General features: G+C 57.7%; 6 protein-coding genes across 6 annotated transcripts; 2 read left to right on the top strand and 4 right to left on the bottom strand.

The window, feature by feature from the left end:
* Positions 1-17: 17 nt before the first annotated feature.
* BJ171DRAFT_419948 (nucleotide cyclase) lies at positions 18-3118 on the bottom strand (the record flags this gene model as incomplete). The annotated part of the gene is made up of 6 exons (XM_053107412.1): positions 18-620; positions 824-1488; positions 1715-2029; positions 2308-2356; positions 2633-2831; positions 2916-3118. 6 exons carry the CDS (start codon positions 3116-3118, stop codon positions 18-20), a joined length of 2034 nt encoding a protein of 677 aa, XP_052970168.1.
* A 690-nt stretch (positions 3119-3808) lies between these two features.
* BJ171DRAFT_595903 (FERM central domain-containing protein) lies at positions 3809-7143 on the top strand (the record flags this gene model as incomplete). Its single annotated transcript, XM_053114637.1, has 8 exons — positions 3809-4031; positions 4249-4356; positions 4496-4553; positions 4643-4793; positions 5033-5160; positions 5295-5426; positions 5598-5754; positions 5879-7143. 8 exons carry the CDS (start codon positions 3809-3811, stop codon positions 6965-6967), a joined length of 2046 nt encoding a protein of 681 aa, XP_052970167.1. The 3' UTR covers positions 6968-7143.
* Positions 7144-7153: 10 nt separating this feature from the next.
* On the bottom strand, positions 7154-8129 carry BJ171DRAFT_490210 (uncharacterized protein). The gene is made up of 2 exons (XM_053109590.1): positions 7324-8129; positions 7154-7290 (listed from the first exon to the last, which is right to left on the bottom strand). The coding sequence occupies exon 1, from the start codon at positions 8044-8046 to the stop codon at positions 7432-7434; it is 615 nt and encodes a 204-aa protein (XP_052970166.1). The 5' UTR covers positions 8047-8129; the 3' UTR covers positions 7154-7290; positions 7324-7431.
* Positions 8130-8388: 259 nt separating this feature from the next.
* Positions 8389-10099, bottom strand: BJ171DRAFT_490208 (50S ribosomal protein L30e-like protein). The gene is made up of 3 exons (XM_053109589.1): positions 10040-10099; positions 9171-9438; positions 8389-9070 (listed from the first exon to the last, which is right to left on the bottom strand). Exons 1-3 carry the CDS (start codon positions 10040-10042, stop codon positions 8538-8540), a joined length of 804 nt encoding a protein of 267 aa, XP_052970165.1. The 5' UTR covers positions 10043-10099; the 3' UTR covers positions 8389-8537.
* Positions 10100-10124: 25 nt separating this feature from the next.
* Positions 10125-11132, top strand: BJ171DRAFT_234130 (Glyoxalase/Bleomycin resistance protein/Dihydroxybiphenyl dioxygenase). The gene has a single exon (XM_053106559.1). The coding sequence runs from the start codon at positions 10369-10371 to the stop codon at positions 10933-10935; it is 567 nt and encodes a 188-aa protein (XP_052970164.1). The 5' UTR covers positions 10125-10368; the 3' UTR covers positions 10936-11132.
* Positions 11133-13309, bottom strand: BJ171DRAFT_234129 (DNA/pantothenate metabolism flavoprotein). The gene is made up of 5 exons (XM_053106558.1): positions 13030-13309; positions 12459-12684; positions 12024-12238; positions 11789-11908; positions 11133-11597 (listed from the first exon to the last, which is right to left on the bottom strand). Exons 1-5 carry the CDS (start codon positions 13201-13203, stop codon positions 11331-11333), a joined length of 1002 nt encoding a protein of 333 aa, XP_052970163.1. The 5' UTR covers positions 13204-13309; the 3' UTR covers positions 11133-11330.
* Between the last annotated feature and the right edge of the window lie 398 nt (positions 13310-13707).

Raw genomic sequence — 13707 nt, 5'->3', positions numbered from 1 at the left:
GAGCCATCGATTGAGCTTCAGCAATGCGCACTATCGGTCGGGCACAAGCAGGAGAAGGCACCCAGCATTCCTGGTGACCGAGGGGATGCCAAGAAGGCATGGCGAATCGTCGGGAAAGGACAAAGGGATATAACAACGGAGCCAAGCGTGGATATGAATCGCCTCGAGGCCGTCGATGCTGTGGTCATGTGCGGATATACTGTGTTTACATACCATGCCAAGCACTTTCGCTTTTTGATTTCTTGCTTGGACCATTTCACAAATGTCGATAGACCTTGTCCGCCTTCTGTTTCGATCACGACAATGGAGGCCGCCTCACTGCCTCCAGACTTTACTGAAGAAATAGCATCGATGACGGTCGATTTTTCCTTGGACCTGCCAATCATCTCCAATTGGTCGTCGTGGGCAAAGCGGCGATTGGATTCCTCAGCCTCCTGTCGGATCTCCTTTGGGCGGAATATCGATATCGGGTGGTCTTTTCCTTTGACCTTGACTTCTCCGAGACTATCAAACACAAAGGCCCGCTCGGTGAGGTTGTAGGTTCTTTCGTCACAGAGTATAGACTCACTCGCGGCATCGAGGAACATGAGCCGAGCGGCCATATTGATGGAATCGCCCATCTGGCGGTGGTACGGCGTGGGGCCGCGAGAAAACAGATAGATCCGGCGACGCAAGCATGAGTGCCATCAGTACCAACAGGCATTCAAAGCGAGTGATTCGACAGATGTCCTTGACTTGGCGACTGCACCGCCACATGCGTTGGCGAATGCGACGTCATGAATGCCGTCAGATGCATCGGCACACAAACGCATGCAGCACTTACCAGTGCATATTCTGTCCGGACGGAATTGCCGACACCACCGATCGAGATCACTCCTGTCGTTATACCTATCGAAAACTCCGAGAACAGGAAGCTGTACTGCTGGCAAATCTCGAGCCCAGTCTTCAGCCCCATTATGGCGTCGTTTTCGTGCGCCAAAGGTGGCAGCCCAAAGAAGAGCAGCATCACCGCACCCTTGTCATCGACGTGAAACTGCCGCAGCGATCCTTCGTATTTCTTCAGGGCGGTTTGAGCGATTGCCATGGCTTGCTGGGCATCTGCGAGTGATGTTTTCCCGTTCCAGTTCTGCAGAGAGCCGATCCGGATGAACACCGTCGTGACCTGGCGAAGCTCGTAGAGGGACAGAAGCTCATTCAGCCCCGACTCGATGCGAAATAGCCGTGATTGGTTGATATCGGCTTGAAGTTTGTAGAGCGCAGACTCGTTCATAAACTTTTGGTAGAGACAGACATTGAGATCCGCACTGGCAATCTCCCATAACGCAAGATCGTCATTCTCTGTTGGAGTTGATGGCGGGATCTTTCGCTGGGCTTTTTCCAGTCCGTTCAGGAGAATGTACTTTTTGTTGTAGGCCCCAAGGGTGATGGTTTCTATGTCGATCACCAACGAGAACCACTTGAATGCCTGGTGGGAGATAGCCAGCTCGCCTGGCATGATGGTTTGGCGAGTTGCGTCAGTGAGCCGAATGCCGAGCCAGATAAGAGGGGTATAGAGTCCAGAGCGCAATCAAGCGAGCATGATGCTTGAGACAAAGCCCTCCAGACATGATATGCTGCGCTTGGTGCAAGAGAGAGGGTCACTCGCTGCTGGTCCAATATCGCTCGCTGTCGGTCCAATGTCACTGTCGCTTCAATGTCAATCACATGCACCCACCAGGCTTTGCTGCATTCAGAACATGGTTGAGTTGGTTGACCGCTTCACCGGCGATGAAGTGTTCCCATCGGTCAGTCATACCGACATGTACATCGTACAGCTGCCCGGAGCCGATGCCCAAATGGATTTGCAAGTCCTCGATCTCGCATCCGGGGATGTTGATTTTGTATCGCCCCAGTTTCTTGAGCATGTCCAGACAGCAGTAGCACGCCTTCACGACGAGCTCTCCTCGAGCTATGCTGACCGGGTCGTTCGGCGAGATATTTGTTCCGTCGCATGGCCCTTCGATTTTCCAGTACACAATGACGGCGTCGCCTGGAGGAGGGAAAGTAAGAATGAGAGACGGAACCAGCATAGCTGCACTGCCTTGGAATACAAACAGACAGGCACCGTCGGAGAGCCGCTCACAGTAGTAATGGAGCACTATGAGCAAGAAGGAGCATGCGGTCTGCCACCCAAGGCGGGCCACACAGTGTCCGCGATCAATAGAGATCATTTCCACTCCACAAGTCTGGGATATGGGACGCTATGGCTGCGTTGGACATGGATCATCCCACGCCCACTCGAAGGATAAATGCAGGTTTGATATTGACCTGCAAACTTGACGATATCACCTCCATGGGTCAGGACCGTTTGAATGATCTGCGCAACGAGAGAGGCGTGCGAGGAGCAGCCCGAGGAAACAATCACAGCGGTGAGCTCGGGAGATTGACTGGGCTAGGCTTGGCTCGGCTCTGCCTCTTCCTCAGCGCCGTGATGTCGGATCAATGAAGCAGACATATACGGGCGATTGACGGTGGGTTCAGCGGCAAGGAGCAATCGATAGTGATCGACCAACCGCCGCGCTGAGCAGTCGATCTCAAATGCCACGCGAGGGCGGCGATCGATGTGCGATAATACTGGGGACGAGCAGAGTACCTGATCCAGATATCCCTTCATCGTTTTGCTGAGGAGCTCAGCTCCCATCGGCCCGCGTTCGGCCAGCATCGAAGTGAGCTTGGAATACCCGCTCACATCAGCCATAACGACAACGCCAAAGCCTTCTCTGGCGAGCGGCTTGAGCGGCGGCAGGTCGGGTGGTGAGAGATCGCTCGCCAGCCCTGCTTTGGCAGAGTCGCTGAGGGAGTTCCTGTGACCGACAGATCGCCTGTTGCCCATCGGTAGATCGGTCTTTCTCCTAGAAAGGTGTTCTCGGCATAACTCGTCGCAGAATGTCCGAACGTGCTTCGAGACAAAGTTTGGAGCGATTTGTTCGAATCGGACGGGTTGATAGTGGTTCTGAATCCCATCAAGGTTTTCGAGCCCAAAGTTAGGAAAGCCCGAGAGGCTCAAGGTTAGGGGCGCGGTGCCCTGGGTCTTGCCTATCGACTGCCCGCCGCTGAATGTGTGTCCGTTTCCGCTCATGTTCGTTGCGTAGGCTAGTGTCGAGCCACCACGGCGAGTGACTTCATAAATGGGTTCGTGAGATTCAAAGAGCGATGGGCTGGAATGGGAGGTGTATATAGGAGGGGGCGGGGAGCAGATTGACACGGGCGATGTGTCGGTGAGAACGAAGCGATTGGCAGATACGGAAGACTAAACGGCTATCCTGCACGAGGGAAGCCGCCGAGGGAGCAGCGTGCAGAATATGGAGCAACAAATGGGGCGGCTGATGAAGCAGGTGATAGTGTTGAGGATGGAGCCGATCCGCGTAAGGCCGATAAATACGATGGATACGACGGATACGGATGGCGTGCGTGGGAGTATCGAAGGAACCGGTGAGAACGGCGGGATCCTGTCTCAAAGATGCGATTGCCACTGCTGCTTGCGTACCAGGCAAGAGCGATCCTGGGCTGGGGAAATTTAGAGTAGACGTCACTGACCAAACCCAAATCGCAGCCAACAAGAAGCCAGAGGTGATCCGAGCGTTGATTCGCACGGGCGATCGAGGTGTATTGGCAGCCCAGGGGTTCACGGCTGACTCGCTTGACTCTCGACAGCAAACGGCCGGCTTGGGCCACAAGATTGCTGATTGCCGACCAGCTCTGACCTTCGCAGGGGCCAAAACAAGCCCCCCCCCCAGCCAGAAAGACGAGGCTTGACGCCGCTACCCTCATGTCGTCCCCAAACACTCGACGCCAGCCGACGAACCAGGCCGTCGAGCTCTCGCCTGATGGTGCGGGCGCATCTGCCCAAGGCTCCCAAGGTGCAGCCGCAGAGTGGAGACCGCCGCTCCAGAGACACACTCTACCTGGCGGCGTCATCGCCTTTGTCACCGTGCGAGTACGGATTATGGACGGCGACAGCGAACATGACTATATCACCAAGTTCCCAGGGGGTAAGTGCAGGGGTGGCGATATCGCGTCGGAATCTGCATCTGGCGGTCCCCTGAGAGGCCGAGCCGGGTCTGGTACGAATGCACGTCTATGGCAAGCACATCCGCGTCGACTTGGCCTGGTCTTCCACAGCGGCGGATGCGAGTCCGATGCCGTCTGTGCTGACTTTCCACCGACCATCATCATTGCCTTTGGGCACTTCCACGACGCCTGAGCAAGACCAAACCCTCTACGTGCAGATGATATTGGATGCCGTCGCCGCCCGAGTGAACATATCTCCGGAAAACAAGTCGCTTTTCGGACTGTGGGTAGTCGGCCGCGATTTAGGTGAGCGATTTCACTCCAATACCGGAGAGTCGATATGGCGAGCCCTCCCCCCGTGAGCAGACTCGCTCCCGAAGAATCAGCCATTCGCCGTGCAACCTCAGATTAATGATGGACTGGAACGAAATCCCGCATCGAACAGAGCTACAGCTCCGCCCCAAGATGGACATATTTGAACTGATGTTCCGGTGGACGATGTGGTACGCCGATTGGCGGCTTGGTCAAAGCCTATTCTGTCTGAAACCCCTGATCGCTGATGGTCGCGTTTCGAATCTGTTGCCTTGGCCAGGACGGAGAAATACACACACTACCCGGAATGTGGCGTCCCGCAGCATCCGATCAATCGTCACTGGTTTGTCTATCGACGAGAGATCAGCATCACCAAGCAGATCGAGTCGACTGTGACGGAGGAAGCGTGTATTCGACTACTCTATGGCGAGGTAGGATGTCTGTGGGGGCGCAAGATCGTATAGGAGCAAGATCACACGGGGCCAAGATCACACGGGAGCCTATTTATCCAAGCGTAGCAAGAGCAGTGGGTTTCTGTTCTGTCTCATTGTCAAGAATTGCTGTCGAGTGACATGTTGCTCAACTAACTCGGCCAACAAGTCTTGATACCGGAAATCACTGACGGGTGCATATCGCTGGTCTCGTAACTGCTGCTTCCGGCCGTCAATAGGCTAAACGGAACGTCCTGACAGGCCGATTCCCGTGCACCGTGCAAGAGGCAATCCAGTTGGCCGGTATCCAGCTACAGATTATGCAGGGCGACTCTGATCCTGAGCGCCACCCGTATGGATATCTGACGTAGGTCATCGCCGGCTGCGAACAGCGCATAAACTTGCAACGAGCACGGCATAAACTCGCAACGAGCAAGCGGCACCAGATGCACACCGACACGTTGACCACTCTCTCGATGATATCGCTTGCTCCTACAAAAGCCAAAATGACACTTGGAAGCAAATCATTCCGTTCCAACATCACCGAGCCATGGGCCACTCCAAGTGGGAGGCGCATATCGGCACCGAATACGCCAAGCACAAAGGAAACTCCGTCATGGATGGCCAGCTCAAGTAAGCACAGCAGATACTCTGGTAGCAGCAGATTGCAGTCGGCTGTGGGAACACTGAATCAAGGGCGACTTTGCCAGCGACCTTCATGGGCAGTTGCTGGAGCGTCACTAAATTGCTCGAGTCTATTCTAACGACATCCGCCATGCCCCCCTGCTGATGGGACCCGCTCAGGTACTTGGCAGTGGTGCGCAAATGGCCGGCATACGGCTGTGCGTTCTTCCCGGTTTCCCAGGAAGTACCACCGTTTGGCTTTTTCGAGTTCCGAATCCAGAGATGGCTCATTGGGATATCGTCTGAGCATCTGGTCGTCATTGACAAGGACAAATCGGTATGATCTGCATCCGCCTGTCCACACCAGCGTCTGCCGAGGTCATTTGTGAAAACAGGCCGCTTCCACGAGAAGGAGCACTCCTGGAATACTCACGGATTTGTATTTCTTCTGGGTTGGCCAGAAATATGTCCTGGTCGAGTCCGTCAACGACCTCAAATGGAAATACTCTCCTGACACAGTGGTTTTCCACTACATGCGAGATGGCACTGTGCATCAACTTCGGGTGGTGTCCCCGCAATCCGCTCTCGTCCACAACGTGGCCCTCAGGATGAAGTACCTCCACAAGAAACGCGAGATCGGGATGGTCTCAGCGATTTCTGGAGAGCCCGCGAGTGCTCGGGCTCCTTCTGCAGTAGCATCGACGTCTATGGGTATGCCTATGCCTATGCCTATGCCGATGGCGACTCCAAGACAGGCCGCGGCGCCAGCATCCGAAACCACTCCAAAGTTCGTTGCCATCTACGAAGCCGCAAAGACTGCCGTGCCTCCCTCGCCGCAGCCCGATTCCAATCGATCGGCCCGAAACGCATACCCCATGTCACCTGTACCTGCACCTCCGCCGCTCTATACTACTGGCGAGCGACCCGGCCATGAGCGGTCGCCGACGGCACCGTCGACCCTGGATCGCACGCCAACCACACCGAGTGCTCTTCCGCCAGACGAGTTTGTCAGCTCGCCGTATGTGGCCACGAGACGCAAGGCCAAGGCCAAATCAATGACTCCCGCTAATGCCCAGCCTTCAGAAACAGCGCTGCCGCTGCTGCCGTCGGAGACCTCGAGCAGCTTCCTCTTGGACGGCCCTCTCAGGGCCGAGGCTGGCACTGCTCCGCATTCGCCGCAAGTGCCAAGGAGTAGCAACAACCGGCCGCTCTCAATTGAATCCGGCAGCTCCTCCGCCGACGAAGTCGACCCCTTTGCGCCAGCGCGACCGGATGATCGGCAAGGCTCTGGTCAAGCAGGCCAGCTGGGAATCCCATCGACAGGCCCACAGGGCCGCAGCCGAGCACGCTCCATCGGCGAGCCGCACAAACTGAGTCTCCTGACCTCATCACCGGCTGTGAGCCGATCGCCATCCATTCGACGACCCGGAGCTCTTATCTCGGCAGCATTCAAGCAGCCTTCTTTCCGACGAGCCAATCAGGACGAGCTCGAGTTCACCATGATGGGACCAGTCAGCCAGATCGACGACGGCCAAGACCATCCGATGTGAGCGTGTTCGATTGTGGCCAAGGGAGCCGGTGCCAGGCAACGGGAACATGGGATAGCCATTTACCAGCCAGCCAAGCTGGGCCCAGTGGATTGGGCCTTTTCGGCTGTCTGTGTGAGCAGCTGCGGTTTACAATATCGAGGGTGGGTGTGAGTAGCAGACGCAATAAACGCTACGAGCGATAATACTGCCACAGCATCGACTGTACGGATATCCAAAGCCTCAAGAATCGTGGAAATGCATGTGTATTGTGGTCGGTGCGACGTGTGCAGCTCCAGATGAGGAGGAGAGCAACGTGGGGAGGAGCGGTATACCGATGCTGCCACGATGCTGCCACGATGCTGCCACGATGCTGCCACGATGCTGCCACGATGCTGCCACGATGGCATGGAGGGCCATAGGATTGGGGAGCGGCGTATGATTCCGCCTGCTTGCAGCGACAGAGCACAGCTCAAAGTGCGGTCTCATCACAGACCATGGATGCCCTGAAGCGATCCGATGATGTTTCCGAGCTTCTTGTATCCAGACGGAGCCTTAACCCGCTTCGGGATCTCGTTCACAAGGTCGACCTTGAGGAGCTCGCGGATCTTGAGGATCGCACCGGCCGATCGCGGACCCACCCGGAGCCAGACGACGTGGTGCCGATGTCGCAGACCCAGCGCACGAACAAAGTCCCGAGTTTTCTTGGAGAGGCCGATGAGACCTCGCTCGAGGGAGACCTGGTAGTACTTGTAGTTGTAGTGGCCGATGTCGGTAATGGGTTCTGGGTTCTGGTGCGCGAGCTCCTCGGCGGCATACTTGAAGCTGGTCGGCAGGGGTGCTCCGCGGATCTCGGCGAGCGTTCGCTTCGGCAGGCGCCTCTGCTCAAGCCGCTCTTCGGGCGTGCGCTGTCTCGGAGGCGGGTAGAAGGGGTACTGGATCTTTTCGGACGTGGGACGCAGGAGCTGGTCCTCGCTGGGGATGCGGGGCTGGAGATTCAGGTGCTTGACGTTGCGGGGCAGTTGGCAGGCCGTGGAGACCGAGAAGGACCGGCTCTGAACCTGGCGAAGGCACGATCGGAATGCTGAACCGGCAGACTGCATTGTGGCTGCTCGGTAGTGTCCCTGGGGCGGCGAATCGTTCGACGAGAGCGTACCGGAGCCAGTTGGATGACCACGACCAGAAGAAAAAGCAAAAGGTGAGAGACCGATCGGTCATGGCGAAAAAAGAGCTCTGTGCAGCGGACTGGGTGGCTGCGCATATGAATTTTTCATTGCGCGAAGCCAGGACGGCTGGTGATGCCAGAGCGGCAATAGTCACACAAGCATTCGATCCTCTGGGCTGATTGGCGGCTAGCACAACACACTGAGGTTGTGGCGATCGGCGATCGGCGATCAGCGTCGGGAAGTATGGGAGCGGTGAGTGTTGAGGACAAGAACCCTGACTCGAGATGTGTTATACAATATATTTACAGGGGAAACGCATCCCGCGACGGAGGATGCCACGCGGACTGAGACAGAACACAGAGCGAGCTGGTTGGATGATACCGATGGCTCTCTTTATTCAAAAGATACATCACAGCGGGGGCCGCTGCTTACTCGTCCTGAGCCTGGGGAACAATCTTCTCGCCGGCCTTCTTGAGGCGGAGAGCAGTCTTGTGCTGGGACTTGGTTCCCATGATACCACCACCCCAGTGACGGCGAGCATCCTCGAACTTGTCGTTGAAGTTGGTCTTGACGGCGCTGACGACGGCGGCAAGGTCCTGCTTGTCCTCGGGGCGGACATCGACAATGGCCAGAGCAGTGGCGGTCTTCTTGTGGACGACGGTGCCGAGTCTGGACTTGGACTTGACGATGGCGTACGGGACACCCATCTTGCGGCAGAGGGCGGGGAGCCAGATGACGATCTCAATGGGGTCGACGTCGTCGGCAATGACAACGAGCGAGGCCTTCTTGGACTCGACAAGGGCGGTGATGTGGTTGATGCCGTACTTGACAAAGACGGGCTTCTTGCCCTGGTCGACCTTGTTACCGTTGGCAGCAGCCTCGGCAGCGGCAGTCAGACGAACCTTCTTCTCCTGCTTGGTCTCGGGGCGGTACTTGTTGAGGAGCTTGAACAGCTGGGTGGCTGTAGGGGGGTGCTGCGTTAGGATGGCGCTGGGTACAGCATGCGCAGGGAGCAAGGGAGATATCATCCCATCTGACATTGTGCAGCCGGTGGTGCTTACCAGTGTTCTTGTCAGCAGTCTTGGAGAACTGGTTGATGGCAGGGGGGACCTTGAGACGCTGGCGGAGAACGGCCTTTTGGCGCTGCAGGCGGACGTACTCGGGCCACTTGACGAAGCGCGAGAGGTTGCGGACGGGCTGGATGTCCTGGCCGATGACGAAGCTGCGGGGCTTCTTCTCAATGAGAGGGCTCTTGGCGGCCTTGGCAGCCTTGGGCTTGGTGCCATAGGGAGCGGGGGCAACCTTCTTGGTGGTAGTCTTGGCCTTGGGCTGTATAGAGCACACGAGGGGGACGCAACCAGATGTGCAGGCAGGCAGTTGCAGATGAGTGGGCCAGGTCCATGTCATTGGAGTTGTCGGTGCCAGTGCGCAAGCAGAGGCATCGCCAGAGCTCCTACGGCCCGCACAGAGGTCGGGAAAGGTCGGCCACCCTCGTTGCTTGCCGCATGCAGGCGTACGGCGTTGGTCTGGAACACGGTGACGAGGCAAGTGCTGCCTGTCTGTCCACCTCCAAACCAGCGCCGGATCACACCGCAATGGAGATCAACCGAGGGTGTCTTGAGTGCCCCACGCAGCCAGTCGACTGCACCTGACGCAGATACGCTCGCAGCGATCGCTGGCCGTACCCAGACTGGTGCAGCCGAGACTGCGCAGAGTTGCATCAAGACTCTCTTGTCGCAGCGACACACATGGTCGTCTGCAGAGAGGCCAGGCAGCGACAGCGAGCGACGAGGCTGCTTGTCGTGTCTGCCATACAGCCGAAAATCGGCAGCAGTGTGCCCCAAGAGCCGCAGACTCAGTCTGTAGCGCAGACGAGCCGTGGGCGAGTCCAGCGTGCATCGCAGACAATCCGTTGCAGGCGTCGGCTTACCATGGTGATGTGGCTTCACTCGGAGTCGGTGTCCAAGATCGAAGAGAGGAGAGAGGGAGATGCAAACAGGCGTCAGTCGCCACTTGCCTTTTATTCACGGCCCGTCTGCGTGAAAAAAAGCGCGTGTGGCACAGGCGCTTAGTCAACGTGGCGCAGTCCGTGACGTCAGCACTGTGGCAGTCCAGACCAGGAGCGATCCCGTCACACCCTTGCACCACCAGGTCGGCCCGATCTCGCATCTCACCCACATCTCACCCGCCGATCGCCCGCTGATCGCATCGATCCGGTCGCAGCAAGCCCGCTCAGCATCCCAGGTCTCCCTGTCCGCCATGGAGCTCTGTCGGATCTGGACCACCCCCGACGAGCTCCAGCGTTATCTCGTCAAGGAGGTGCCCGCCTTTATTGCCACGATCGAGACTCGGATCACCCCGCTGGTGCCTGAACTTCCGTCGCTGTTTCTGGACCATGTCTGCCTGCGCACCTCAACACCACAAGAGTATACCAGGCTCGTCTGGGACCTGCTGCCTCCCATCGCCACTCTGCTGGTCGAATCCATCGTCGGGGGACGCAGCATTGCCACCTTCAAGCTGAAGACTGCCATCTTGGCTGGCGAGCGGCTTGTCGATGTCATCGAGATCCCAGCGCCAAAGGCCGGGTCCGCATATTCCTCTGGCCTTGAACACGCCGAGTTTGTGGTTCCAGGCAGCTTGGACGACTTTGTGCATTCACGCCATCCCGATCTGGTCTGGGACCTTGGCGGATACCGCAAGACATTCAACCGCGAGGCTCGACTTGCCATCGGGGCTGCAGACGGGCGGGCTGCATTTTCGGTCAAGTTTCATGAGATGCCCCTGGAAACGGTCATCGAGATCGAGAAGCGCCAAGGACCACCCTGAACAGACGAATCTATTTGGCTTGCGACAGGGTGATACCGAGTCAGCGATCGGGCCCGCCCACACTCGCGCTCGGTTCACTCGGCTCACTCGGCTCATTCGGCTCACTCGGTCGTTGCCTCTCCCATCACATCATGCATCCATATCGCCCCATGGGTTGGCAGATCCGCCCCCCTCCCCCTCAATCTGTCGACAGTTTTGACGGGCATCCATCGCCACTGCTCGTGCTCAGCTCACAGTTTCGCTTTTGCGGATCAGCGCTGCCCGGCAGAGGCGGCGTATCGGACTCGGACATAATCTAGTGTTGTATCACCAACTTTTTAGTTTCGCCAGCGGTATGCAACCCCGCGATGGCAATTCATTGCTGGCGGTTCATCGAATCTGGTCGCGGCGCATGTTCAATTCGAGAAAGCCTGCGATTTGGTAATCCACGCGTCGTGGCAGTGGACCAGCTCCGGAATGATCTTCATCTCGATCTCTTGCTCCTGCTTCAGCTCCTCATCGCTCATGACAATGTCCAGGGGCCCAGGTGCGTCTTCGGGCCGGAAGAACAGCGTAACGATCCGCTTGCGAGTCGTAAGGATGTTTCCGATGACGACCTGGTGACCATACGTGTTGAGCGACTTGGTGGCTTTTTCCGACAAGAGCGACGGGTCGGTTTCGAGCTATTTGGGAGAAGCAGAGCGATCGATCGATGCTGCATGTCAGAATCGATGCTTGGTGTGAAGGTCCCGTACGGCCGAACCGCGGAGCCAAGCGAGGCTCGCCAGCTTGTCGCCCCAGGCGAGCGAGCAAATCAGCGACCGATCCAAGCTGTGACATTGCATTCTGTCCCAAGCATATATGCAGGTCTTGCCTTGAACGAGATGATGAAGCCTTCCGGTGCCCACTCCTTCACGAGCGGTCTAATGATCTTGGGCACTTGCTCGAGCTCCAGAGATAGCCCGCCGCCGCTGGACTGGATCTTGTGCTCAACCTGGCCGGCCGGGAGAAACGTGGAATCAGTATCTTGAGCCGGCCCATCAGCGAAGCTGCGTGCACGTCTTGACTGCACGGGACTATGGGCTGATCGCACAGATGCCGGTACACACCATCTTGTTTTCCGGAATGAAAAAGTCACTGACGGCAGCGGCCAGGTAAAACATGGCGTTGTGTCGCAGCGGCGCCATGATACGGGTAATGGACCTCAGCCCAAACAGATACTCGCGCACGGTTGTAAAGTTGATCATCAGCAGCAGCGATTCCTCTTTGGCCTTGCGGTACTGCATCAGAACCTGCTTCATCTTGCTGGTGTACTTGTGGTTGACTGAAATCGGCACATGACATGGATATGCATCGGGGCACACGGGTGCGTCGCCGGATGGCGATGCATTCAGCGACACAGACAAATTGCACGAGAAAGAGAGTCCGCTCGGCGCGGATCAACGGTAAAATTCGGGGGTGAGCGCTGGCACACAGAGGCAAACACATTCGAGCGTCTGTCGTGGCCGACGCCAACATGCTCTCGACCCGACCGTGCCGCATACCAGTCAAATCCCCGCTTTCATTGACGTCCATAAAGTCCAGGAAACAATTCGTGGAGTGCGAGTAGTGGCGGCTGTAGGGCTGGAGACTGAACTGGCGGTGGAAAAAGATAACGGCGTATCCGGCCGCAAGGAAATATTCGGCCGAGGTTGCGCCTCGGGTTCCGGCGCTGAAGTTGTCCAGGAACCGCACCGTCTGGGTCTCCAGCGGGACCGTGGTTCCTCCAGACTGGGGTTGGGTTCCAAGAGGTCAGCGCCAAGACGGTGGGAGGGAAAGGAATTGCGTTGGTGCAGCCGGGAAACAAAAGCTGCTGGTTAGCTTGAGACGGCTCCGTGGCGGCCCGCTCCGCAGCAGAGCTCGCTGCTGGATATCGAGGCGAGCGCACGTCTTGGATGCTTGCTGCAGCCTCGCTGGCCGTTCTGGGGCGCCTGACTTTCAAATCGAGTCGCTGGCGGCGAGGCTCTGGCGAACTCATCCGCAGACACAGCCCAGCGATTCATTCTCCAGCCCCGCTGCTCATTCTCGAGCATGACCAGAGCAAACGCAAAGAGGCATATGAATAAAAGGACTCACGGTGACCAGGACAACTTTGCGGCCCGGGATCAGTCGATGGATCTGGATGAATTTGGCAACTTTATCCTCGAGGTCGCTCAGGGTCCTTGGCGGCGCGGTTTCCTCGAAGTACGAGTCTGGCTCGGCTGCGGGCAGCGTCATGAGGGCGCTGATTCTTCGGGACTCTTTTGTCATTGCGGCGAGGCTCGCAGTGCGGGAGGGCGATGGCCGAGAAAGTCGAGCGGCGGGGAGCGGGCGGGCCTCTTGCTGGTGTCTTGGGTGTCGGTCGCCAGGGCCTGTTTCTGCCCTTTGTCCTCTGCTTTCTGCCTCGGCCTTGTCCTCGAGCGCAATCGCCAACGGATGCTGCGCGATTGAGATGGCTGCGCATATGTCCAGCCGGATCGAGCCGCACTCCATCCGCTCGCAGCCGCCCTCAAAACCGCCGTCTGCGCCCGCTCTCCTCTCTTTCGCCTCAACCGCGAGGTGGCCGTCTGTCGGGAAGACATCCAAGGGTGGCCGGCGAGACCACGTCTCGACCCCCAGCCGGCCTCGTGCCGGAGAGAGCGTTCTGCCCTGTCCGTACTGCGAGAGCCCTTCCTGGTCTTCCCGGTCTCGTCCAGAGACAGGGTCGCCTCCAACAACAACGTGGTGCATAGTACGTCACAGTGTGCAGCGACTTCGTGGCTGTGGCGCCTCCCA

This window comes from Polychytrium aggregatum (genome assembly GCF_025602895.1).
Source record: "Polychytrium aggregatum strain JEL109 chromosome Unknown BJ171scaffold_5, whole genome shotgun sequence".
NCBI lineage: Eukaryota > Fungi > Chytridiomycota > Chytridiomycetes > Polychytriales > Polychytrium > Polychytrium aggregatum.
The sequence above is the reverse complement of the archived record's forward strand: the minus strand, read 5'-3'. Positions and strand labels throughout refer to the sequence as shown.

Bases quoted from the DNA above. Each gene is read 5' to 3' on its own strand.
- BJ171DRAFT_490210 (XM_053109590.1), bottom strand. From the start codon at position 8,046: ATGCAGTCTGCCGGTTCAGCATTCCGATCGTGCCTTCGCCAGGTTCAG.
- BJ171DRAFT_490208 (XM_053109589.1), bottom strand. The intron at 9,071-9,170 runs GTAAGCACCACC...ACCCCCCTACAG, and splicing joins GACTGCTGACAAGAACACTG to CCACCCAGCTGTTCAAGCTC.
- BJ171DRAFT_234130 (XM_053106559.1), top strand. From the start codon at position 10,369: ATGGAGCTCTGTCGGATCTGGACCACCCCCGACGAGCTCCAGCGTTAT.
- BJ171DRAFT_234129 (XM_053106558.1), bottom strand. From the start codon at position 13,203: ATGACAAAAGAGTCCCGAAGAATCAGCGCCCTCATGACGCTGCCCGCA. The intron at 12,239-12,458 runs GTATGCGGCACG...TGCCGATTTCAG, and splicing joins TGAAAGCGGGGATTTGACTG to TCAACCACAAGTACACCAGC. The intron at 11,909-12,023 runs GTGTGTACCGGC...CCGGCCGGCCAG, and splicing joins TCATTCCGGAAAACAAGATG to GTTGAGCACAAGATCCAGTC.